The sequence below is a fragment of the Centropristis striata genome, chromosome 3 (assembly GCF_030273125.1).
Source record: "Centropristis striata isolate RG_2023a ecotype Rhode Island chromosome 3, C.striata_1.0, whole genome shotgun sequence".
Taxonomy (NCBI): Eukaryota; Metazoa; Chordata; class Actinopteri; order Perciformes; family Serranidae; genus Centropristis; species Centropristis striata.
Genome location: NC_081519.1, coordinates 10,602,026 through 10,627,368, shown reverse-complemented (window position 1 = coordinate 10,627,368; position 25,343 = coordinate 10,602,026). Strand labels below are relative to the sequence as shown.

At 38.0% G+C, this 25,343-nt stretch overlaps 2 protein-coding genes across 2 annotated transcripts in view; both read left to right on the top strand.

Annotated features, from left to right (window-relative positions):
- Positions 1 to 15,949, top strand: part of cdk4 (cyclin dependent kinase 4) — a 16,558-nt gene extending 609 nt beyond the window's left edge. Inside the window, exons 2-8 of the mRNA XM_059330046.1 lie at positions 8,481 to 8,716; positions 8,811 to 8,946; positions 9,084 to 9,251; positions 10,161 to 10,270; positions 12,031 to 12,081; positions 12,174 to 12,309; positions 15,082 to 15,949. Coding sequence (XP_059186029.1) covers positions 8,499 to 8,716; positions 8,811 to 8,946; positions 9,084 to 9,251; positions 10,161 to 10,270; positions 12,031 to 12,081; positions 12,174 to 12,309; positions 15,082 to 15,171 — 909 coding nt within the window. The 5' untranslated portion in view covers positions 8,481 to 8,498 and the 3' untranslated portion in view covers positions 15,172 to 15,949. The remainder of the gene's footprint in view (positions 1 to 8,480; positions 8,717 to 8,810; positions 8,947 to 9,083; positions 9,252 to 10,160; positions 10,271 to 12,030; positions 12,082 to 12,173; positions 12,310 to 15,081) is intronic.
- Positions 15,950 to 17,984: 2,035 nt separating this feature from the next.
- Positions 17,985 to 25,343, top strand: part of LOC131968509 (arf-GAP with GTPase, ANK repeat and PH domain-containing protein 1-like) — a 28,333-nt gene continuing 20,974 nt past the window's right edge. Inside the window, exons 1-2 of the mRNA XM_059329425.1 lie at positions 17,985 to 18,813; positions 19,362 to 20,586. Of these exons, the coding sequence (XP_059185408.1) occupies positions 19,446 to 20,586 (1,141 nt within the window). The 5' untranslated portion in view covers positions 17,985 to 18,813; positions 19,362 to 19,445. The remainder of the gene's footprint in view (positions 18,814 to 19,361; positions 20,587 to 25,343) is intronic.

Sequence of the window (25,343 nt, the reverse complement as noted above, 5' to 3'; positions counted from 1 at the left end):
TCTTTGGTTTTGTGAAACTTCCAGGCGTGAAATCTGTCCTCCCTATTTCCTCTGCTGAGGAAATGAGGAGATGTTTTTAGGGTGACATGTCATCTGCAGCCTGACCACTTCCTGTTGGGCCAGAGGAGGTCAGGCATGAAGACCACAAGCAGCCCGGTCACTCATTATGAAGCAGTAAAGGACTTTCAGCAGGCTAGCTCTGTAATCCAGTCAAGTTGTTTTAAATTAAGCTGTTGTTTTGTTCTGTGGTGTACCCTCTTGTCACATGAAGGTGGGGACACTGCTGGAGTTAGAGCTCAATGATAATAACAAGATGTTTGTTTGTTGTTATGTTTCTAACTTTAAAATATTCACCTCAATACGTATCTAGGACATAGTTAACCAAATAAAAGGGATTCTATCTTAATGTGCATATATTTCCATGTTTTCTTATGTATATTCATTTTCTTCTGGTTTTATATTTTTTCTACTAATAAAAAAATTCAGCTTATAAAGTAGCATTCAGTGTTATAGTTTGAAATAAAAATAAAAAACACATTGCATATCAAATATGATAAATTGTTAAAATTAGCCCCATCGTGCATATTTACAGAAATCTTTATTATGAATGTGTGATGTCCTTATAAATATATAAATTAAATTAAATCACACACATTAATGCATTCATATTTATGTGAGGAATAATGTAAAGCAAGTGCATTATAATTGTTCAATGAATCCTGCCATAATGACCAACTCACTATGCATTATCCAATTTATTACACAGCTACTTAATAAAGAAATCAATAATTTGACAAATATTGATCTAAAAATGAAGAATAGCAAAGTCATAATTATAACAAAGTCATAACAGACCATGGAAGGCCATAATTGATCAGACACAGTTGTGTAATAAAATTAAATAATATTACATATTAATCTGAACTGAAATAATCAGCATAATTAGTACTTTTACTTTGATACCAATATATTAATACATTTACTCAAGTTAAGATTTGAATGCATCACTTTTACTTGTAACAGACCATTTCTACATTTTGTTATCTCAGATCTCAGCACTTCTTTCACCTCTGCATTTAAGTTAAAAGCAAAAACTTCAAAAGAAAAAAAAGAAAATGGCTGAAATGCAGTGTGGTTTCAGCTCTATTAGGAATCAAGAAACTATTGTATCTGTCTGCAGTTTGACATTTGACAGTACAGGCCTGATATTCACACTGTTTCACCAGGCCTCTCTCTTCCTCATCAAATATTTTCTCTCTGTTTTTGTGGCTCTGTGTTGCTGTGCTGCCTCCCACAGCAGTTGCCACACAGTCTGCCTCCAGTGGAAAGTTTCAAAATTAGTTTAATTACTTTTTTACGAGGCATCCAACATCTGCGACAATCTGTGAATATTAGATCAATATGCCATAGCTGTAGGGGCTTTCTTAAAAAAAAAAACTGTGGTGCTGCAGCATCATATGTCCCTCTAAAATAACATTAAAATGCATCTGACCAAAAAGTTCTGGGAAGGTTACCAAAGTGTGTTTATATTATAAAACAATATAAAAGGCATAGGGAAAGAATTTTAATACCAAAACAAAATCAGAGCGAAATCCCTTAAAACTCACCTCTTCAAATCTGCCTACAACCACTGACTTTTTTTTGTTTTTCTAATTATTATTTTTAATTTACTTTTTCTGTTATGTAAGTCATCCTTGAGTGTTGAGAAAATTGATATATAAAACCAATGTATTATTATTATTATTATTATTATTATTATTATTATAAATACAAATGTATTACTAGTTATAAATCCTTTTCTAAAGGTCTTATTATTTTCTTATTATTTTTGTTTTATCTGCCATCATGGGAGGAAACTAACTAAATTGTTTTAATTGTTGTTGAATATGTGAAATATTTTCTCAATTAATCAATCATTTGTTGGTTTATTTTTTGTCAATAAATAGTGAAAAATGTCAATCAGTGTTTCTCACAGCACAAGATGACACCCTCAGTGTCTTGTTTCGTCCACAACTCAAAGATATTCTGTTTATTGTCATAGAGGAGTAAGTAAACCAGGGAATATTCACATTTAATGAGCTAAAAAAGAGAATTTTTACTTTTTTATTCCTTAAAAAATTACTCAAAGCGATATATATCGATTATCAAACTATTTGGCAATTAACGTTATAATTGACAACCAAATGATTACGAGATAAATCTGTGCATCTCTAGTTGTGTTTGCCTTTAATAAATAACTCCCAGTGGTGTTAACTGAGGACATAAGGCTGAGTCTCTGGTCTATTGTGGTCATTTGTTGCTCACAAAATCTTTTATCCAGTTGCCTAAAAGGTAAATAAAACAGATACTTTTCTTTTCATTTGGATAATCTGGTTGTCTCTATTACATACAAAAATAATAATTATTGTTGTGACGAGTAAACTTAATGTCATTTTAAAGGTATGTTACATTTTAGAATCAGCTACAAGACTTTATGAATTTAATTTAATTGGAGTTTTTTATGAAAGCGATGAAACAATAAAGTCTGAAAATAAAACAATGTAACAATTACAATTTGTCCTGAGTTATATATATATATATATATATATATATATATACTTAGGCGGTATTTCAATGTCTCTGTGTTGCTGCTGGATGAAGTCCATTATCTTATTTTGTTGGAAGTTTGTTTGCAAGTCTCTCAGTTGATGAATAATGTTGACAGGAATTTGTATTTCTTGCGGATGTGCAGGAATGCAGACGCTCTGACTCAATGATCTTTGCATAAGAGGAAGAAATGTGGTGTGTTCAGCATGCATAATGCAACATCTCTTCCTCTTATTAACTCCGGTTTATATTGACCACTTCAACAATTGTGGTTTGGCAACACATCTGAATATTCAAAGTCTAGGCTATAACATGTTTAAGCTCTATGCTAGTTAACCACAGCATCTTATGTTGCAATCGAATACTTTGAGATATAATTAACCCTACTATTTGAACGTGTTGTGCTGTAAATGCTTAGTAGAATAGATGATTGCAGTGCTGGTTAGATTTGAATAGAGATCAGAAGTATCAAATCATTTAAATCTGAGTCTGCATTTTTCAGTTATTCATGAAGGATGTAAGTTGCATACCAAACATGCTGTCAACAAAGAAACTTGCAACCATTTAAAGTGTTAGATTTTGGAGTACCAGCTCTGTAAAATGAAGACAATGGCTCACAGCAGAAGAGAATGAATTCCTTGTTGAAGTGTTTGGCTTCAGTGGATTGTGTTTCTGCTCTTTTGTTGCTGCACTTTTCTCACTCTCCCCTGCAGAAACAATTTTAGCTCCAGCCCTACTTCATCTCTTTCACACTTCGCCCGCCCTGACAAACCCACTGTGCTCATAGTTTATACACAGTCTGACGCAGCATGAAACATTTTGTATTCACAGTTTAGTGTTTTATTCATATCGTTATTAATATTCCCCTAAAACACATCTGATTAATTATGAGACTAAATACAACCCCTTTGCCCCTTACACCTTACATTGTGCCCAGATAATGTCCCCATTTAACCAGCAAACTGGAGTTGAACACGCCCCAAGTGCACTCGTGCCACAAGCTATACATTTTACTGGTTTAAATTATTTGAAATGGTCTTAATAAAGCCCCTCTTTGGAATAAATCTTGAAAATTGATTGGAAGTAGTAAATGGTAAACAACGGATATTAGGGATGGGAATAATAAATCGATGATCGATCAATGATCGTTAAGTATTTGGTCGATCAGGTGGAATTTTTGATCAATCTGTGTGTTTTTTAATTTTCATTATATCTATGACCGCGTAAGCAGCTTATTAGCTGAGAATCAGGACTCTTCGGGGGGAGCTAAAACATAAAACATTAAACTCCTTGATCTTTACAGTATCAACTCACTTGAGTTAGTTTTGACAGGAAGTCTCTTTTCGTCCTTTCAAAATAAAAGCGTCTATTATCAAAACAGGTTTTTGCATAGTACTGTATTTATATATTTTTTATTTTTTTATTTTGCCCATGTATACATGTTTTTATACATATTGGAGTTTGTATGAATACATAGTGATTAATCGATTAATTGATCGTTAACGTTATAGATTCTTGAGTTGGCAGGTTTCTTCCAAACGCCCATCCCTAATAGATACATAATATTGAATATAAATTGAAAACAGTGGACCTGTTTTATAAAGCCTGTTTTCCAAATAAACCAGGCTTATTTCAGATAGTATGACATTTTCAGTTGTTTTGGTTCCATAAAGGAAATTCAACTAGTTTTTCGAGAGTAGTTAAAGTTGAATTTGCTTAATGGGACCATATCATCTGAAATGGTTTGGACAAACTGAAACTGACATTTGCATTTATTTATCATGTTTCTGTCCATCTGACAGATACAAATCCAATATTTACTCTCTTTTTAGCTCTGTTTTGGTCAAATTGGCTCTTTAACGGATAAATATTCTGCTTAATTCACCCACTAGTTGCTTATTTTATAGCGATGGTGGTACCGTTAATTTACCCATAGACAGTACAAAAAAAGTGAATGTAGCCTCTCGGCCTGAAAAGACGCACATATATCGAAGGAGGATATCTGTATAGGATATAGGAGTCTATGAGAAAATTGTCATACATTTGAACTTTTCCCAGCTTTAATTTCCAGAGTAAGTGAAGTTGAATTTGTTTAATGGGACCATGTCAGCTGAAGTGGTTTGGACAAACTGAAATAAGCCTGGCTTTTTTGGTATGAGTGGCTTTTGTAGTCATTTTTCCTTCCATACCAACATATCAGTCACGGAGGCAGATGTTGGTCATTACATCATTTTTTATCAAGGGTATACAATAGAAGACATGAAAGCAGGCACATTGCGTTTGGAGCCAAACGCCTCTTGAGTGGAGGGAAGGGGTCATGATAAAAATGATGATGATGAATATGATGAAGAAAAACGGACATTTTCTAACTTAGTATTGCACATCCTGGTCCTGTGACTTGTTCTGGAAAAGCTTTAAATGCAGCTGGAGGAAGCAGAGCACCACAGAATGACCACCACTCAGTACATGGCAGGTATTAAGGTGACAGGTGTTAATAATGAGCAAGTGGAAGGGGTAAACTGTTCGTGCAGGCCTGAACAAAGGAAAGGAAGCAGTGGGATGTTGCTTTGTGTGTGTGTGTGTGTGTGTGTGTGTGTGTGTGTGTGTGTGTGTGTGTGTTGATGGATGGAGTTGGTGAAGAGCCCAGAGGAAAGTTGAGTGGCTGAAGGTGCTTCCTGTGCTGGCAGAGTGGCAGCCAAAAGTCCTGCGTCAAGTGTATTTGCTCTAACATGGCGCCCCATTCAGTGAGTCATTTGACTTCTTTCAGGAGGTCAGGTACTTTGTCCCGTAGCTTGCAGATTATAAAACATTTGACGATTGGAAGAGCACTGATAAATTCCTCTTTGGATTCGTCTAAAAATATGTCACGCATTCAGCACTTTGCTCCCAAAGTACCTGGAGAGCTCTTATGAGGCTTCACTCTAATAGAGGCCGGCAAAACTGGTCATAAAACGCTGTCCATTTAGCTCCAAGCATATTTGACTTCTGCTGCTAGAATGGTTGAAATAGGAGAAAGGTTGTATAACAGCAACCCCTCGTTTTCACTGAAAATACTGAAGGCTAATATTATTTTTAAGCTGCAGCAATCATTATTTTTTAAATTATCAACAGGTCAAACCACTGTGTGCAGTTTGTTTCAGCTCCACACAGCATTTAAGCATCTTTCGGCTCATTGTTTTAGTTTTACAGCCCTCCACTTTACTGTTTTTATTCTCACCGGTCTCATCAGAGTCATTAACAGCAGGACCCGTAGACTGTAAATAAGAAGTGGACGTATTCACCGGACAGTACCCATCGATTTGTGGACTCCTTGAATTTGGCATTTTGCCCATAGGCATCTTGGTTTTCATTGCTTTATCGTCTATTTTACTAAATGGCACCATTATTTACAAAATGAACTTCATGTTGTTTTGAAGATTTGAAACTAGAAACTAGGACCATAAAGTCATTAGGAAAATGTTTATTAATAAATCAAATGAAATGTATGATCATTTTCTCATAGATTCCAATGTCCTATACAGATATCCTCCTTCGATATATGTGCGTCTTTTCAGGCCGAGAGACTACATAAACTTTTTTTGTACAGTCCATGGATAAACTGATGGTACCACCATCACTGTCAGCACCTAATCAAATAAGCGTGAATATATTATAATTATATTGTTTTCATAATATTAACATGCTTTTGTAACCTTCCAAGAACATTTGTTCAGATGCATTTTAATGTTATTTTAGCAATAGAAGGTGAATATAGTGGGACATTTAGCCTAGAAAGAGCCAATATGTCTCTGGAGACCAAAACCGAGCTAAAAGGAGAATATATATTGGATTTGTATAAATCAGATGGACAGAAACACAACTCCAAATAAATGCAAATGTCTTCTAGATGTGTAAAGAGGCAACTGCTTACTAGCATGTTCGCTGTAACAAGGTGAGAGTATGTTAATGCTCTGTTTAACTTGTTCTGTTATCAAAAAATATATAATTTAATGGAGGTTTAAAGATCTTGCTGCATTTTAGTGTGTAGTATGTGGTGTTAATAGCAGCCTAATTGTGTTGAATCCTCACCTCACCGATAATTGACCCCTGAGAGGGAATTGAAACCGAGTATATAAGGCTTTAATTAATAAAGCTGAAAGAGTTGGAAAAAATGATGAAACGTACAGGGAGACAGAAGAAATGTGTTGACTGTGAGATAAACTGCTGCAGTATTTATACTGAGGGAACTATAGTTTAATGATCTCTGGTTGTGTTTGGAAATGTTACAAATCAGAGAGCAGGACTTCTTCAAGACAATATTTGATTTACAATACTTTTTTATCGCTGTGATAAAATACTGTGATGTGTTTAGGTATTTAATTCATTCCCATCCGGATATTTTATCTAGAAACGTTTTTACAGTCTTCAACAGTATTGTGTAATTGGAAATGTTGCACATTCAGCACAGAAGCAGGATGGCCGAGTCAGCTCCTTGGCACGTCCAGCAGGCTGTTGAGCCACGCAGCGAGCCTCTCTGATGCTGCCTCTTCTGTACACAGCAGTTCTCTAACACTGCCCATTACTAGACAGTGTGAAGCAGCAGCATTTAAAAAATGAGATTACTGAAGTGGTAAAACAGCCTACGTCCCCTTTGTAGAGCAGTAATGTAAAATCTTGGTTTGTTATTCTACAAAGCTATTATTGAAAGATCTTGCATGACTGCACCACGTCCATATCTTCTCCTTGGGCGCTGATGAGGGTCAGCGGTTTACTGCGGCGTATAAGTCTTTTCCTTGCCAAACACAGAGGGTCCATTATACTGGTTTAATGTACTGAGATGTTTTTTTTCATTTAAGTTTTAAGTTGTTTTAACATTTAGTGATGTTAATGGAGTGGCTTTGTAGATGTCAAAGTCAGTCAGTTGGTCCACCAGTTTTGTAAAGACTTAAATAAAAATGCCCTCCTGACAGGCCTGCCAGCCTGCACAATAAAACCACTTCAGATGATCCAGAACGCGGCGGCGCATCTGGTCTACAACCAGCCAAAAAGGTCACATGTCACGCCACTGCTCACTGAGCTCCACTGGCTACCTGTTGCAGCCCGCATCAAATTCAAATCTCTAATGCTGGCCTACAAAGTTGTCTCCGGTACTGCTCCTACCTACCGGAACGCCCTGATTCAGACATATGCTACCTCACGACCGTTGCGCTCTTCCAATGAACGGCGCCTGGCTCTGCCCCCCGTTGGTCCAAGGCAATCCAGACTCTTTGCATTTCTTGTTCCCCGCTGGTGGAACACACTACCAGTTCCAACCAGAGCAGGGGCGTCCCTCTCTACCTTTAAAAAAAACTCCTGAAGACCCAGCTCTTCAGAGAGCATCTTCTTTCCTAGCACCACACGATAATTCTATTCCTTAAAGAATTGTCACTAGCACTTATTGATGCACTAACAGCTCTTATTGCACTATACCTTGATTGTTTGCTTTTATTCTTCCTGTAAGTCGCTTTGGATAAAAGCATCTGCTAAATGTAAATGTAATGTAAATACCTCAACAACTATGGGTTGGATTTCCCTTAACATCTCTACAGACATTTATGGTTCTCAAACAATGTATTCTATTGAGCACCAGACTTTTCCTTTTGTGTCCTATTGTAATTGTATTGTGATTCATTTATGCAAACATACATTCAAAGCACCTTCAGGATGAATTATAATCAAGTGGCCACCTGATAAGTGAAGCCAATGCAGTAGTGCCTTAATCCTGCATTCTATCTAAAAGCCAGCAGGGGGCGACTCCACAGAAGTCCATTTGTATGTATGTCAATAGAAAAATATCCTCACTTCTGACTTGATTTGCCTTCCATCATCTGATAGCATTAATACGTATCCATCTGATCTGTGTGTCATACTTTAAGGTCTGTTTGATCTTGGCCATGGCCCACGGCACCAGTCTCCAGTATGAGCCAGTGGCAGAGATCGGAGGAGGAGCTTACGGGACGGTGTATAAGGCTCGAGATACGGAGAGCGGGCAGTTTGTGGCACTGAAGAGTGTGCGCGTCCAGACCGACCAAAATGGCCTCCCGGTCTCCACAGTCAGAGAGGTGGCTCTGTTGAGACGGCTGGAGCAGTTTGACCATCCCAACGTGGTCAGGTAAGATGGCTATCACAGTGTTGGCTAGAATTCATTATGAACCTCTCTCACAAAAGTCATTGTTTTTTGTCTGTTTGTTTTTTCTGCATGACAGGCTTATGGATGTATGTGCCACCCAGAGGTCAGACCTGGAGACGAAAGTCACTCTGGTGTTTGAACATGTGGACCAAGACCTCAAGACGTACTTGGAGAGAGCTCCAGCTGCAGGATTATCCCCCAGCCGCATTAAAGTAAGAACTGAAACACTATAATTACACATAAATATGCATAATCTGTTGAACAGGTTTGAAGAAAGCAGACTGAATGGACAGGATGGACTTTGTTAAATATTTAGTTTCAGTTGAAATATTTCTATGTGTTTTTGCAGGACCTGATGAGGCAGTTGCTGTGCGGCCTTGCATTCCTTCACTCTAACCGCGTGATGCACAGAGACCTGAAACCAGAGAATATTCTGGTAACCAGCCAGGGCCAGGTGAAGCTGGCTGACTTCGGATTGGCCAGGATCTACAGCTGCCACATGGCCCTCACCCCTGTGGTAAGAACTCACCTGGATAATACTAGTTTTGTGTTGTGTATATTCCAAAGAATACCACAGTTATTATTTTTTATTTTAACCATTCAGGCAGCTGCTGGTTTCCATTCATTTCAGTTCACAATAAAGGTCGACCTTTATGTTGCACTTGAATTGTTGAATGACATTCAGTGACTAACACGTGACACTCTTCAACCAAACATAAACACTGTGAATACAAGACACTACCAACTTCACATCCTTTTAGCGAGCCCTCGCTTGCTTATTAATTCCCTTAATCAAATTTCCTTACAAAGTAGCCTAAATAGCTTACTGTTAAAACATGTTAAAGTTCCTTGCTTTCATATTTAAATACTTTTATATTTAATGAAGAAGAAAGAAATTAGTTCCTGATTGGGAAAATGAACATGAGCACCACTTGTCAGAAAAATAACTCGAGATGTCGGCAAAAATGTTGCTACGTGATTTGCAGAGTTGATGTCGTATTCTGCAGAAAGATATTGAAAAAAAGTGGATGTTTGGTTATATTATGAGAACTAATCTCATGGATATCAACTGTTTTTAATATAGTATTTGACTCTTTGAGACAGCAATTAAGCTAAATGCTAACTTTAGCATGCTAAGTTGCTCAAATAATGCTAGCATTCTAATCTTTCTAAGGTTTACCCTCTGGGTTTAGCCTGTTAGCATGCTAACATTAGCGAATTAAGGACCAAATACAAAGTACATCTTGGAACTTGATATTCATACTGTAGCAAAATAAATACAAAAATTGGCCACCTGGAAGATAGGAAGTTTATAGTGTGCTTCTGAAAAAGGGTAGTTTACTAAAAGTACAGGTATTTTGTTATAAACAAGCTAAAACATGCAAACAAAAGTCCAGTTGATGGACTCCATGTTTGTGTCTCCCAGGTGGTGACGCTGTGGTACCGACCCCCCGAGGTTCTGCTGCAGTCCAGTTACGCCACACCGGTGGACATCTGGAGCACTGGCTGCATCTTTGCTGAGATGTTCAGACGCAAGTAAGTCAACAGAATAATGTTCAGATAAAGAAGAGTGCTACTTTGTTTATATATTTATGTTTGTTTTGATCAATAAGTCTGTGTCAGTGTTTAAATCCTGGTTAAAATGTGTCTCTCGAAAAGGTAACATGAACAGATTTTGATATGATTTGGTCAGAAGAGAGGCCTCTGGGCAAAGGAAGAGTGCGTTATACTTTGGTTGTGATCTGATTAAGTTACAATGTAGCACAGATTTGATTACATATCCTGAAGGTACCTTTGCAAGGTGGAGCTTTGTGCTTACAAAGTGAGTTCTAGTTTTCCGTACGTCTCCTCAGGCTGGCTTAGAGTATGAAACTCTAATAAAAATACATGTCTTCTACAAAATACATCTCTCTAAGGATATATATATATATATATATATATATATATATATATATATATATATATATATATATATAATATATATTACAATAAGTAATTGACTTTGTTTTGTAACAAAGTGCTGTTTAACTAATGTTCACTGGAAAGACTTCCTTTTTTTTTCAAATCCAGAGAGAGAGAGGAATGTTTATACTGCAGATTAATCATAACTAGGAAGGGTAGGGCGTTCAAAGCGCAGCCGCTTATTTGTCAGCAGTTATACGTTACTAGGTTAGGGAAAGATTATGGCTTTGGTTAAATATTGACAAAAGTCTTGTCCCATCTTGTGTTTCAAGTTAGCAAATAAAATACTTTGATAATGGACAGTTTGCGGATATGTTAAATACAAATGTTTCCTTGTATATGTTTCCTGTAATGCCTATTAGCTAATGCAAACATCTGTTACATGACTTTTAGGGGAAAGGTTTGCACAGATACGAGGATATTACACAGCTTTTCCAAAAACTTATGAGACATAGCAGAACATCAAACACTACACATATTATTATATTGATTATCTGGGCAGAGGGAGGTACGCTCCACCTTTTTTACTTTTCTCTCTCTTTGACGATAATATGTACACTCATTACTTGGTGGACTCGAACACAACACGTGTGCCAGTGTCAGAGCAGTCGTGATGAGTTTGCAGAGGGTTCAGATTTAATCTGTAAATGGATCAAATTACGAGGTTATCTGCGGCTCCGGGGAAATCTGGTCTGGAGCCTCAGACTGTCGGGAGGGGAATTGGTGAAAAACGACTAAGCTTTGCCGCTCTGATTATGTTTCAGCAGACAGACACAGATTTTATTTCCATTCTTGCTCCTCTACCAAACAAGTCTACAATAAATTTTTATATACTGTGAATGTTCTTTACATCTTCAAGTCATGACAAGTGTCATCAGCATCATGTATGCTGATACAAACCCACTGACGGTTTCACAGACATTGACTTGAATCTAAACATTAGTGTTACATTGGTGTTAAAATATCCACAACGTCCCAATGTTAAAGCTTATTTTATAAAGCTCATTAGTTTGCAGCATCTTTCCCAGATCAGCTGTTTGCACAGACACAGCAGCTCTATCTAGTGGTAGAAATGACAAGTTGCATGAACACAGCAGTTAACTTTGGTAAAGGGTTTCATGCTTTATGATCATTTGGTATAATGATGGTGATGATCTAATGATGCATTAATTGTTAATTAATTAATTAAAGAGTCATTCAACTTTATGCCAAACTGTGTGTCAAGAACATCATGTTCCTGTTTGCCCTTCTGCACAAATATGAGTTGCAAAGGCATGTGAACTAATAAAATGCCTTCAATGTGATAATGATGGTGCAACCTCTCTGTCTGTTAGACCTTTGTTCTGCGGAGAATCAGAAGTGGACCAACTTGGGAAGATTTTTGAGTGAGTAAAAAACAGTTTTTATCACATTTATCTGACCAAATGATTCATATTACACCAATGTAAAAAAAATATATGTTTTTTTTTTATTTCAGAGTTATTGGCTTGCCACTAGAGGACGAGTGGCCGACTGATGTCACGCTCTCAAGAAAACACTTCCCCCCTCTCTTACCTCGCCCAATCACTGACTTTGTTCCAGAGATAAATGAGAAGGGGGCGCAACTGCTGCTGGTAAGACTTCACCATTAATTAAAATGTTAAAGTGTCAGTCCACCCTGCCTGGTGGTTGATTTATTTTCAGGGGTGTGCAGAGTTGAAATCAGGACAGTCACAGATCAGTAACCTCGCACTTGAGAAGAATGTTCTTTACTCATAGACTGCTGATATTCAACACTGGCCATAAAACGTCACTTGTGCAATATTGGAAATTCATGTGACTATCCAGCTGTAGAGAGCAGGCCTTTAAGAAAAGTGTTGGTAAAATTGAAAAAAAAAAGACAGAAGATCTTAACTTTTGTAATTGAATAATTAGTTAATTTGGTTTAAAAAAAATAGGAAATGTAAATTAAATGTTGCATTTCTGGGATTTAACCAGTAACAATGTATTTTGACGTAAACCGTTTATTTTATTAGGCCTCTCTGTATGATGGAGAAAATGTAGGATCAAGTGCAAAATAAGAAACAAGGCAGGGATTTATTGAAATAAACACATTAAAATAACTAAATCCTAATGACCAAATGAGGCAGATTAATCATAAACCATCACTCCAACAACAAACTGTAAGATTAATAAGATTAAGGAGGATTTTCTTCCCTCAGGTCGGCCGGGTCCTGAAGCAGTTTGACTTTCTCTCTACACATAATTTCAAACTCATAATTACAATTCATCCACCTGCCATACACTGCATGTGTTATTTGTAACGAAAACGCAATGTTTAAATGTTTAAAAGTAATTTATGGCCATACCGATTAATTGTTTATTGTTTCATTATTTTCTGAAACATAGGGTTATATTATTTTATTCTTTCTTGTTGTATAACATTTCATTTTTGGAAAATAATCTGTTTTTCATATTTGATGTTGTTTCTGGAGCTGGGATGTGACTAATAAACATGTATTTGATTTGATTCATATTAGATGATTTGTTTGGTGAATTTCCACTGAACTCCTTTTTTTTTTGACCACTAACTAACCTGCACTTTCCACTGGTTGCCTGGCAACTGGTCCTGGCCTATGGATAGTGTGACACATAACCCTGTGTAAACGGCAAATTATGTTTTATCCTTGATTTTGAATCTGTTAAACATACAAGATAAAAACATGTTCAATCAATGAGCTTTAGAGATGCTGGGTGGTGGATTTTGTTATAGACAGCACAGTCTTTGGTTTTAGCCTTCAACCCAGTTAGGAAGCTGTGAAATACAGTCATGGAAAAAAATATTATTATACTATAGTATTTGTTATTATTAAAAAATATTGTTTTAATTGTTTTAATGCCTGGTACAACTAATTGTACATTTGTTTGGACAAATATAATGATAACAACAAAAATATCTCATAAAAGTTTAATTAAAGAGCTGATATCTAGCCAATATCCATGGTTTTCTTGATAATGATTTTGGTTATTATCAAGATAACCATGGAAAATGGCTAGATATCAGCTCTTATGAGCTATTTTTGTTGTTATCATTATATTTGTCCAAACAAATGTACTTTTAGTTGTACCAGGCATTAAAATTAACAAGAAATTGAAGAAAACAAGGGTGGTGTAATAATTTGTTCCATGACTGTATGTAATTATAACAGAATGCAATGATTTGCAAATCCTTTGTGACCTACATTTCAGTGAATACTGTATAAAGACAACATCTCTGATGCTCAACTTTATGTTAAATTTACACTCATTTTGAATTGGATGCATTCTGTTTTCATTTAATGTCCAAACTTCTTTGGAGTTGTGGTTGTAGACAAAAAGTGTTCTCTCTCAACCCTTCTTGTCTAACTCTCCGCAAAAGAGTGGATAAAAGTATGACCCAATCCAAACCTCCACACTCCTGGACTCACGGACTTGGGGAGTTTTTCTGCAAAGTCAGCACGGCGTCTGGCTGTCCCACTGTCAAATCGTCAAGTGCATGAGGACTCTCTGGCAGATATTTTTAGCTTCCCCAAGTCTGTTTTTTTTTTTCAGACTTTGCCTGAGAGAATTACATTAAATGCAGGTTTACCAGGGCATTATCAATGTAGGGCTGGGCGATATGACCTCAAATCAATATGACATTAATTAATATTAATTGAACATTTTACCTCAATAACGATTAATGAACGATTATTTTCATCCTCATAGTTCACTGACAGTCTTTACTGTAAATATGCTCAACTATTAAAGCTGGGATATGTATATATATATATATATACACATATATATATATTGATATATATCTTTGTGATTTTTAAGATTTTAAAGAAACACACAGATTAACTACCACTGAATATTTTCCACTGAAATCAAAGCATTGCTTGAAATAAAAATGTCACATATTAAGTAGAAATAAACTTCTCTAACAGTAGAAAATAAATAAATACATTTCTTGCAAACTGTTTTTCCGCAGTGTTTATATTTGACCACTTTTTGTTTGGTGTCAACTTCCCTAAAACAAAAAAAAACATTTTTCTTTGGTACAAGCCAGTCGAGCTGCTCAGTTGGCTCAGTGTTTGAGTTCTCCTCCATGTTGCTTCCATGTCACGTGACTCCGCCCCGAAAATAATCATCATGGACAAGATTATGTCAGTTAGAGGTTCTGAATGTGGGTTTTGACTAATTACCCAGGCCTACGTCAGTGTTTCTTTTTATACCTCTTGGAGCACTGACCAGGTGATGTCATTTAGGCCCATAAGGGTTCAGGTCTTGGGGTTTAGGACAGACATTCTGACTGGGCCTATTTCTCCAAACTGTTCCTTTAAAGCATGACGCAGATCTAATATCCTGCTGTTCTTCTTTCACAGAAAATGCTGACCTTTGACCCCTTAACGCGGATATCTGCCCTGAACGCCCTAGAACATCCTTATTTCCAGGACGAGGAGACATTGACTTGAAATGATGCAGTGCATCGAGAGGTAACAGTGTCTAAGTTTAGACCTGGCCTAACCTTAAAGGATTTAGGATTTCAATATCATTGCCTTTCAAGACATCTGGGTTATGCTTTGGGATATTTTTTTGTTACTCCTACATCAAAAAAAAGGATTAAAGCCTGAGAAATGGAATTAAAAAAAGAAGAGGAGTGAACGTAAGGATCACTGGAACGCTTTCCAACGTCACAATTTAATGATGTTAACATGTCGTGTCTCCAAGGACAGTACCAGTGTTTTTGATGTTTGATTTGTGTCTCAGTCTCGTCCGCGGGGACTGATGCACAGAAAAGTCTGTCATCTCCTCTGAAATGTTGCTCTTCTTACTTTTGTACAGTGTTTAGACAGGAGGAAGCAGAGATGTCGTGTTTTCTCGTTACAGGCTGAACAAAGTCTGACAGAAGTGACACCTCAGGGCTAGAAAATCGGGTTGTTTGTGATCTTATTGTATCGGTGTTCATATTTATCATACGAGAGGAACAAGAATACCACAAGTTTTAATGAAAATCATGAAGAAATGAAAGAACAGTCTGGAGCACCAGATGAAAAAATACACAAGAAAGATGGCAAAAGAAGGCAAAAAATACTGGTATTGCCCTTAAATACTCGTACATTGAAGTTCCTTTTATGGGAAGACTGAGGGGGTGGACTTCATTTCATGTTTAACGTTTTTTGTCCGTTTGCTTAAACCCTTTGAAATCAACAAGCACTGCAACTACAAATAAATAAAAAATGTTTTAATCACACTCAAACCTCATTTGTGTATTATTATTATTGTTATTATTATGGCAGTCCATATAAAATGAATTAATATTATTCTGTGAAAACTTTTAAAAGCTTACCTATTTTGAATATAATTTCATTGTAATTTATAATTTAGCTTCCTCTAATATTGACCAAATAAACAATGATATAGTATTGAATGCTGCTGTCTGAATCAATAAGAGGTGGGTTTTTTTTATTTATTTTTTTCTGCAGGTGACTTTAAGTTAGGGTTAAGGGACTTGCAAGAGACAAATGTTAAAAAAGATACTATTCAATATCGACGCAGCAGAAGCAGAGATGTCCTGAATTTATTTTAGTCCACAATGTGTTGTAGGTCATGCTCCAGAAACTGTGGATCCTACACTCCCCATAATGCAACTCCACAATCTTTTTGAACACCCTTCCTGCCTGCTGAATGTTTTAAACTCTACACATTGAGTTGAATTTATCCCTGTGGTCACATAAAAAAAGGACAAAATTCATTATTTTCTACAAAAACCTGCAGTATTCCAGTATTCCCCAAAACAAAAGAATGTTGCATGTATCGCCCGATTATTGGCAAACATTAATTTACAGTACAGCTTGAGACCCACGTTTTTTTCTTTCATTCATTTATTATTTTTTTTACATTTTTCGCATTAGTGAAGCCCCTAACAGTGTTTTTGCATTTTTCTAAGATACATCGTGAGCTATATCAGTTCAAACATGGCTCAAAAAAAATGTTCTGGCTGCTTCTATAATAACTTGTATCTGAATTCCGATGCTTTATCTCTGTGCAAATCACCACAAACCTACATTGTGTCAACCACTCCTGTATAAAATGCCAGACCTCTAGCCCTAACCTTATGGGAGCTTGGGAGTTTTTAGATTGTGGTTCACTGGTGTCCTTGAACCAGGACCAAAGCAATAGAATGCGTATCAAAAAAAGAGATATGCGGTACCTATATGTGTTAAAAAGAAGAATTCTCAGCTCAGTGTCAGCAGGCAGGTTAGTTTTAAGTAGTTAAAGGCTTCTGGTATGCTGAAGGAATAGTGTAGCATTTGGGTAAATTAGCTTTTTTCGCTGTCTTACTGAGAGTTAGATTAGAAAATCATTACCTGCCACTCTGCCCCCTGCTGAGCCACAAATCTACACCTAAAATATAATAATTATTTTCAATAAACAGGCTTAAAGTAATTACTTAAAGCAAATAGAGTGTCATGTAAAATATTAATATGCGCACATTATCTTTATCCCAAAATAGAGACAACAACTATATCTTTTTATTATTGTTTTTTTAAAAGGTAAAAGAATACATAGAGCAGGGGTAAAGCATATCATACACTGTAAATATTATTTATGATATATAGTGTATGTACCGAATAGTACATGATATTAGATAAACTAAATAATACCACAATGCAATTATGCATGATGTAATACATCACATCATAATATATTTTTTGATATCTTTTTAATGTTTTTAATTAATTGGAAATGCTGGAACTCTTCACATTAGGTAAACAGCTTGTATATTTTGTTGCTCCCTGTAAGGTTTACACATTAATCTTGTTTGGTTTCTGTGTTTCAATTGATCCCAATATTAAATTAATTTATAAAGAACCCGGGCACTCATTAACTTGATTTTTAAAAATAATTTTCTCGACAGGATAATGATAAGGAGGAAAGGGAAGAGCCGTAGCTGTCCTCCTGGAGAGAGAGAGATATTATACTGACAGGAGGAATGTTTTTAAGAGCTATTTGTGCATGTTTTTTTTCCCTAAATTGTGCCTCTCTTCTTTATTATTTACTGTCCTGCATCATCACCTGCAAATCCTAATTAGTATGTTCCGTTTCCTCTCCGTGTAATTCAATTACATGCTGCTTAAATCAGTTTTTTTATTCTCTTTAACACCTTTTTCTATTTTTTTCCCTAATGCAATGATCCATAGACACCCAGATTCATCCTGTGCATCCTCACTTCCTCGCTGAGAGGGGACAGACAGGGAGGCAGGGAGAGAGAGCAGGAGCTGCCCATAAATTGCTCTGGAAACGGAGAGAGGGAGAGAGACAGTGCTGGAGACAGAGCAGATGCACTGGCAGGAGCAGAGTTGAGGCTTTTTCTCTCTCCCTCCTGTCTCTCTTTTGTTGTGTCGGTACAGATAAAAATCTGATGCACGTTGGCGAGAACGACCACCAGCAGCACCAGCACCTCACTGCAAGCCTCTCATCCTCTGCCTGTGTGCCGGAGCTGGATCAAGTGTGGAGCTGGTTGTGCGGCAGGCTAACAGCGGGCTAGCGGGGGGCTGCAAGGCTCAGTGGCAGCGAGAAGAGGAGGAAAAAAAAGGAGGAGGGGCTGTGGTGAGCTGGTGGGCTTCCTCTGCCTCACAGACACATTTTATTGACTTGCTAATTGGATGAGGCACTCGGAGGAGAGGATGCGGTGACCGAGAGGAGCTGCTCTCCAGAGGATGGATACAGGCTCAAGGAAGCGTTGCTTTGGCTGCGTAAATCTGGCTACTACTTCTCTTCTTTTTTTTTAAATTCTGGAGACATAACAACAGATGTTTTCCAGCATCTCCCATTGACCCTCACACCGTGCATACATAATTTTATGCATGACATTGTCGAATGGAGGCTCCAGCTGCCAGACGCTTCGTGACAAGTGAATGATTTCCATTTTGATGTTTTTGCACCCTGTTCCCGATCACCTGTTTTTTTTCTCATCAGCTGGAGGTCTTTTTTGAATTTTTTTTATTCTTCACGTCAGCCTTTTTTGATGTGCCGTTTGATATGAGATAAATTCTTCATTAAATCAAATATACGAGGAGCAGTGCAATGGATATTCTTCAAGAAAAATGAAGGTATGATACGAGCACAAGCCAAGACACATACTGTAGTAAGGTGGCATTATTCAGCCAGGATTCATTTTCGTCCCTAGTCAAGAAATGGATCAAACGAATGTGTTGGTTGTTGCATAATTCCAGGCTGAAATCTGAGGCTGAGACATCAACACAGTGAAAAGAAATGTCTCCTTATAGCTCTCCGTGTGTCGACATGTCAGATTTTCACTGAATAAATGAGTTCAGGAAGCAAAGAGAGGTAAGGATTATGAATGAATCAGTGGTAGAGACCGGTAGTATCGGTGTGCATTGAAGAGGATTAATAGAGGCATTAAAAAACAGTCTAGACTTGTTTCACCACTGGGTCAGCCTTTTAAATATATTCTGGAAATTTGCAATTCCAAGCATTCTTCTTTTTTTTAAACTCACTCTTCATGTCTTTATTCAAGGTTTTTTTTAAATGAAACTTGGATTACTGTCAAATGCACAGGCCGGATATAAGACATAATCAGCCACACAGGTGTTTCTGTTTGATCTTGATCTGAGGTTTTCTTTCTCCTCTGCTCCAGTCTTGTCCTGGTTGCCATGACTGAGGTGTGCAGGTCTGGCTAGGTCAGAGAGCAGGTGCCACTGTGCTGAAGTCTGCTGTCCCAATGAGCAAGGCAGGCAACCCACAGAGACGCACCACCTACCTCATTTCCCTCACTCTGGTGAAGGTTGAGGCTGTGCCAGAGGATGTAGCAGGGAACCAAAGGGAGGCTCTTCCAGAGGGGGAAGGGAGCCCTCAGAAGGAGGAGGAGGTGAGCAATGCCCCTGAAAATGAGGATGAGCCTGAATATGAACAAGTGGAGGAAAAAGAAGCCACACAGGTGGGAGAGGAAGTGGAGCAAGTGCTGTATGCCAAGTATGGCAGCCCCGTTGAGAACTCGGGGAAACCTGAGAGGAGGGAAACTCCTGGACACCAAAAAGACCTTGTACCAGTCGCTAAAAGCAAAGACTCTTCTTTTGTACATCCACCTGCTAGACAAATGGTCAAAGTGTACGGAGGAACTACCTCTGAGGGGACCGTGCGCAGAGAAGGGCCCCGCTCAGAGGCCATGCGCCCCAAGACGGAGCTTTACAGAGAGCCCCCCATGCTGTTCTTAAAGGGTGAAAATGGAGCAGATCTGAACAGTCGCTCACGCTGCAGCCTCCCTTTCTCCATCCCGCCGCCGGTCAGCCAGCGTCCTGAAGTCATGATGAGGCCACATGCAGGAGGAAACCCTGCATGCTGGAGGGAAATCAGAGAGACCAACACAAGCCTGTATCACTCTGCTAGGACTTTGGATCGAAGGGATAACCGGTTCGGGGACCAGTCCCCCTTAATGGCAGCTACAACTCTGGGGCCTTACAGGGCGTCCTGGGCCGACAGCGACGGCAGGGGCACGCTCATTCGCCCCGGAGTTCCCATGAGCGGAGGATTTTCAGGCATCATGACCAGGGACAGCCCTCAGGGGGAGAGGTTTAAGACGGTGTCTGTCTCCTTGCCTGCACCTCCTGCCACCGACGTGTCCAGGCCTCAGAGAAAAGGTACAAGTCGTACCCTGGACAACAGCGACCTACATTCCCCCTCCGAGGACCTGAAGAAGGGGAAGGAGGGCCAGGGAGGAACAATCCAGCGCGCTCCTCCCCGTGACAGAAAGATGCTCAAGTTCATTAGTGGCATTTTCACCAAAAGTACAACGGTGTCAGCCAGCGTCAGCACAGCTCCTCCTCTCTATCCGGCTGTGGAAAGAGGCTCGAGTGAGGAGGAAGGTAAGGCCACATCAAGCAACTACTGTTCTGACATTTACACACATGATGGGCCTCATAGTTAATACCAACATTTCTTTACACATACATTTCCTTTTTTAAATTATGAGCCCCATAGTTCTGCACATACCTCACCAAACACAGAGGAAAAGAATAACAGGATAGAGCCTGACCTATATGGGATATGAGACTGATCCTGATATTGATTTTAGAGGGGACAAAATTCACCCATTACCATTATGGTGGCCATTATAGTCAATTTATGATCTGAAATGAAACTAGACCTTTTCTGTGTGGACTGATTTTACATCAATATGACGATGCAAAAAGTATTCAGAAGGCTGCTTTCTTAAATAACTTGTGATACAAGAATATTTCAAATCAGTTTAGTAAAAATGAAATAAATAGCTTAGGAAACATCAGTGCTGTATGTTCAGTGTGAGTCATTTGCTGACCATTTAACTTAAAGAATACATTAAAATTAAATTAGAAGCTAACACCATTTCTAAATCACCCAAAATATTGTTTTCTGTAATGTCTGTGCTGTAAAAAAGTAATTCAATCAGCAGATATTGGAAAACATATACACCAAGAGATACTGAGATGTCTGTAATTGCCCAATTTTGGCCAATTAAACCGTCCTGCCAATAAATGGATCAGGAGAAAGAGGGCACATTAACCGACAGAACAACAGGTGACAAAAAGCATCTGTTGTCTCACTTCCTCCATCGATGCTCACTCTGCCTGAAATTAAAGGACTGCACAGACCATTTTATTTCATGTCGTTACGCAGGATGACATATTTAATGTCACTGACATTTCCCTCTCTGTGTGATCCTGAACCAAGAAATGTGAAACACTTCTGCTGTTTCATCGCTGCCCTGAGCTCTCAGTGTATCTCAAACTTATTCTCAGGGCTACAAAATAAGTTGCAGTAACGACATCTGGTGAAAATATCCTGACAATCGTATCTCGTAATGAGCTGCTCCTTTGAAGTGTAACACAGGCCCGCAGATAAACAATATGAGGCTCTTCCACGGGAACTGCAGGAGGGAACAATGCAGAAAACTGTCAAAACAAAATGACGTCTGAGGTATCTTTACTAGGTATTAAAGGTTCACTGTTCTTTAAAGAACACTAATCCCATTTATAGTCAGATTTCACTCATGGGACAAATGGGTAAACCAGAATTCTGATTTATAATCATTAATGATCTAGTGCTGGAACAATCAGGTGATTATTGAATAGGCGATTCACTTTAGACTGTATAAAAGTGCCTTAAACCTGCATTCTGTCTATTGGTCAGCAGGGAGCAACTCCAATAGTTGCAAGAAGATTGTATAGAAGTCTATGAGAAAATGACTCTACTTCTTACTTGATTTATTACCTCAGTAAAAAAAAAAAATCCAATTATGGTCCCAGTTTAGAGTATAATAGGCAATAAAGCAGGTTATGTTTTAGGGTGTGGCTACTTGGTGATTTACTGTTTGCTACTACAAAGACTTGTCAATCAGGATAGATCCGTAGCAATTAATATCCCTGGCAGTATGTACATTTAGCCCTGATCCTTTTTTGTTTTCTTAGAATTATTGAGGATAACTTTTTTAGCAGCGACTTCACATTGCGTAGCCCGGAGCCAGGTGCAGTCAAGTTGCTGGTGTAGGTTGGCGTCAGTCAGTCAGATCCGCCATCTCGCCCAACTATAGTCACTTCTGGATCCAAAAAAACAAGATGACAGCCAAAATACCAACCTCAAGGCTTCAAAGTAATCCACAAACCAGTAGACGATGTCACAGTGGCTAAGTCCAGGTCCTTTCAACATTTTATTAAGCAAAATTCTATCTTACTTACTTACTTACTTACTTACTTACTTGGTTTCAAGCTTCAAAATCTTCAGGATTTGGTCCTTCTCTTTGTCCTCTTCAATAGTTCTCAGTATTCTGGAGATTTTGGACTATTGGGTTGATCTAATCAAAGATGTCACTTTGGACATTTTGAGGACATTTTAAACAATTTTCTGACATTTTATCCAAACAATCCCCACTCGAATGGCCAGATGAACTGATAGTGAGAATAATTATTACAGCCCTATAATGATCACTAAATCATCTCACTAAATCATCTGAACTTCAAGTTAATTATCAACAGCTGGATCCATTTTCTCAAGAGAGCTGTAAATAAAAACTGATAAAATATATATATATTTAAAAAAAAATAGGACAAACATGTAGAGCTGCAGGGAAGAGTTGATTGAAAAAATCAGTGCCAACTATTTTGATAATAATTAAATTCATTTTTAATGCAAAAATGGCAGAAAATGCTTTTTTCAGCCTCTCAAATTTGGAGATTTCCTGGAGATTTTCAGTTTTTATTTAATATTAAACTGAATATCTTTGGGTTTCAGTTTGACAAATAAATAGACATCACCTTGGACTTTGAGAAGCGGGGATGGACATTTTTTGGACCAAAAGAAGAATTAATTAATGGAGAAAATAATCTGCAGATGAATCTTTAATGAGAACAATCGTTAGTTGCTGCCTTAAACATACAACTAAACTAAAACCAGCTACGAACAGGATTTTTTTACCTCATTAATGTTTCAGATAAAGTTGAAAAAGAATAGAACAAATTGTTCTTCATCAGCTTCTGAACGTTTTATAAGGGCTAAGATGCTGGAACTACAGAAGTGAAAGTGTTTTCTGTACTTTCACTAATATACTAAATGTTTTGGATCTCTGTTTTGATGCATTCCCCAAACCCTGACACTCAAACAAATAGAAATTAGTTCAGTCTTGTCAAAAACTACGAAAACACTTCATGAAATATTCAGATCTCTCCATTTCAAATAAAGGAAATGATGCAGCTTTATCAATCTTTAATCTTTATTGATATATTCTACAGAAAATCATCTTTGACACAGAGTGTGGTATTGGAGTAAGCTCTGAATAATTTGTCAGGAGTAAGTGGGACATGAATAATTAAGGTTGGGGATACACAGAGCTGTGTTCATCGGAGAGCGGGAACCTGCCACTTCCTGCTCTGTGCATGGAGTTAATCAGTCTTCAAATGGAGCCTATTCATTCGCCCGCCTTGTGTTTAAGTGTTTGTGAGCGACATAGTCAACATTGTGTGGTGTTGAAACTCTAATTTCAGCATGTTGTGTTTGTTTTCTGATGATAAATAAACATAATTGACCAAATTGAATTCGGAAAACATCGGTCATCGTTGTCAAAAACACACTCTCATATTTTTATCATCATATGTGTACAGGTGGACATCGTGTCTCTCACACACGTCGCTGTATCCATGAGAGACCATTTATTGTATAGAGACCCGGGCTGGAGGCTTCTGGAAAATGGAGTTGCCATGGCAACAGCAAGCCGTGAGAGATGCTATTTGGTCTGTGGCGTGACGCTGTTGATGGAAGGGGGGTTGGTGTGGGCGTGGGGGTTGCCCAAAGATGGGATGAGCGAGAGCAGCGGGGGTGTAAAGTTAGAATCCGTGTCCCCAGAGAGCCGGCCGACGACGGGGCTCCGCCCTGACACCAACTGGGCCCGAACAGTTTCTGTGTGTGTGTGTGTGTGTGTGTGTGTGTGTGTGTGTGTGTGTGTGTGTGTGTGTGTGTGTGTTCAAACAGTATCTCTGTCTCAGCTGATGACGGTGTCTGTGTTGATTTACATCTGTAAGCGCTTTCACAGTGTGATCCAGAGAGAGTGTGTTCAGTATGTGTGTTTGTGTCATTTGTCTTTCTCTGTTCAGCCACATATCTGCAGGTGTGTGTGTGTGTGTGTGTGTGTGTGTGTGTGTGTGTGTGTGTGTGTGCGTGTGCGTGCATGTGTGTGTGTGTGTGTGTGTGTTTTATTCAATGTCCATTCAGAGATAGTACAGCCAATTGGCTCTCAAACCAAGTGTTTAGTGGAACCTCAATACAAAGATAGCCTCAGCAGGTCATTTAATGGACAGACCTTTAAAATGTAATAAAAGGTTTTTCAAGAGTGGAAAGTACTATTTAGAATGTCATAAAAGAAATCAGCTTGTTTTAAAGTCAAACTAAAATCTAAAATCCATAATTTTCCTTCACTGATAGTGCTGTTTAACAAACTAGATTCAAACAGCTGCTGTTTGAGATGTCTGCCTTCTCTTGAATATCATGGAACTATATGACACGCTAAATACATACATTTAAAAAATTCAACAGCAATAATCAGAATCAGAATCAGACAACTTTATTCATCCCAAAGGGAACAATTCATTTGCTACTTTCCCAGTCTTTACATCCATACAACAGACAACGAATACATTAAGTATATTAGTTAAATAAATAAGTTAAAGGAAACACATGTGGGGCATGGGACGTTAGGGGGGAAAGGTACAGTAAGAACCATTAAAGAAAAGTATATAAAAAAAAACATATAAAAACCAGTAGGTGGAACGACTTTAAAATAATGGTCACTTAACATGTGGTCAGTAACTAAATAGCAGAAGGGAGGAAAAAATCATTACTCCAGATAATCCAGTTTTTGGGCGTCGTCCTGTAGAAAGAAAACGTAGATCATACATGAAAATGGTCACAACAGCAAAGTCTGTGGGGCATGATCCAGACCAGTCAGCATAAAAAGCAAATGTTGAAACACGGGGCTGGTGATGTAGTTAAAGGAGCGTGGAGGGAGGAGGTCAGAGTCGTTAGATTGGCCAAACAAACACAAGACTTTTACCAAGGAGACTGTTGTTCAGTCCCATCGTGACCCATGTGAAATTTA